We start from the raw sequence: 2,125 nt of genomic DNA on the forward strand, positions 1-2,125 counted from the left end.
GTGTTAATGTGTGTGTGTGTTAATGTGTGTGTGTGTGTGTGTGTGTGTGTGTGTTAATGTGTGTGTGTTGGGGTGTACCCACGGCATTCCTTTACCCAGGAATCTGATCTCATCCTGGTGTGATGGAGGAACCAAAATAAGTTATTGTTTCCAGGGGAAGTGTGTGTGCGTCACCACGTGTCGGTGTTGTTTCTTCCCGCCTCGAGCTGCTGCAAGCCTGGTCAGATAAATTTAACTTTATATGTTACGGGCAGCGGACAGCGAGGGTCTCACACACACTCGATTTCAGTGTTTAAAGAGAAAATATGTGTTGGATGGATGTGGATGTTGTTAGCTGAGCTGTAGCCATAAGAAGCGACTGGAGGCAGGGGGAAACAGCTAGCCTGGCTCAGACCAGAGTTTACATTGTCATGTATGAATTATATATTATTATATATTATATTATTAATTTGGTTTAACTAAATGCTCTTAAGATCAACAGATTCAGAGACTGGTGAAGATAATGGTTGGTAGCAGCCCTTCTTCAGACACTCCTCCAGATAAACACACATTATTGACACACTCTGGGATCACACCCAGTTTATTACACAACAGCATCTCTCTGACAGCGAGCATCGCCTCGGTTCAACAACCCGGATCCCAACGCGCTCAGACAATAGAGCGAGCAGAGCAACGGGAACATGACGTAATAACACATTCAGGTTATTTATACGTTAAAATGATCAAAGTAGAAAGAAATTATAAATGCAGGTGTTCTAAATGAGTGTTTTTCACTTGTAAAGGAAAATGAGCAATAAATAAATCTAATCTCCAGGAGACGCACACACATCTATCTGCAGAAAGACACAACAAATAAATAAGTAAACAGATGTTTCTGTGATTTATTGTCAACAAACGGATCAAAATGATGCTGAAATAACGACGCCATGGCGGCGACTTTGACGAGTCTGTGTAGAAAAACAACTTTTAAAAATACTTGTTTTCTGAATGGAGTTTGGTTGATCAGGGCTATGCTAACTCAGTTCATAGTAAAGTGAAATCAATATCTGGAGTCAAGTAACAGACACATATTTATAGCTAACGGCTAATGTAGCTGCCGTCAGCATCAGATGCTGTATTCAGTCCCGGTCTGGACCTGCTGTTCACTGGGAGCTTCCAGTCCGACAGAGTCCGCTAATGGATCCACTACAGCTGCCTGTCTGTTTATATATGAAATATAAATCAGGAAGCTAACAGCTGTCTTTACGTATATATAACTGATTGTATTGTATGTTTGAGGGCTTTAATTAAACTGTGCAGTGAAAAATAAACTTTAAATAAGACAATAAACTGTCTGAAATCAAACAGTGGAAATGATGGATACCTGTCTCACTCTCTCCTCTGTCTGTCTGTGCTGTCTGTGTGTGTGTGTTTGTGTGTGTGTGTGTGTGTTCAGGTTTATCTGCTCTCAGATGCCCAATCAGGTTCTTCAGAGCATCAGCATCATCGACACTCCTGGTATCCTCTCGGGAGAGAAACAGCGAATCAGCAGAGGTACGAGCTGTGTGTGTGTGTGTGTGTGTGTGTGTGCTGTGTGTGTGTGAGCTGACTAATCAGAAACGTCCTGCCGTTGGTGCTTGTTGTTGTTGCGTAATAGTCCTTGAGATTCTTTCACTTCCTCATATTGTGTGAAGTCGGCCTGCCGGGAGGAGTTTCAGTGTAACCGCGGACTGTACTCAGCAGAAAGGTCAGAGGTCACAGTATCCTGTTACAGAATCAGGGAACATGCTCAGAATGACTTTAACACCTTGTGTTGTGGAGCCGGTGTCGTTGCTGGCGGCACTCTGACCGTAACTTGTCCGGTTCACTGATCTGTACCCTGCGTAGTATTCAAGTGTTAAAGTCCACATGAAACAGAAGGACAAGCGCCGTTTGCTTCCTCATATTTACGTGTTTAGGCCATAAGGAGGGACTTGTTACTGATATTGATTGCCGTTTACAGCAGCCAATAGTGTTGGTTACTGCTATGAGTTAGCGCTATGAATCTATCTTCCATTTCAATTCAATTTTATTTGTATAGCGCCAATTCATAACAGAAGTTATCTCAGGACACTTTTCACATAGAGCAGGTCTAGACCGAACTCCT

General features: G+C 42.7%; 1 protein-coding gene across 2 annotated transcripts in view; it reads left to right on the forward strand.

Moving 5' to 3' along the window:
• Positions 1-1,435: 1,435 nt before the first annotated feature.
• ehd4 (EH-domain containing 4) overlaps positions 1,436-2,125 on the forward strand; it is a gene marked incomplete at its 5' end in the record, with an annotated part of 16,012 nt that continues 15,322 nt past the window's right edge. For both annotated transcript variants that reach the window (XM_035673579.1, XM_035673580.1), the window contains 1 exon segment: positions 1,436-1,533. In XM_035673579.1, coding sequence (XP_035529472.1) covers positions 1,436-1,533 — 98 coding nt within the window.

The sequence above is a fragment of the Morone saxatilis genome, unplaced genomic scaffold (genome assembly GCF_004916995.1).
Source record: "Morone saxatilis isolate NCDOM2014 unplaced genomic scaffold, NCSU_SB_2.0 Contig3, whole genome shotgun sequence".
Taxonomy (NCBI): Eukaryota; Metazoa; Chordata; class Actinopteri; family Moronidae; genus Morone; species Morone saxatilis.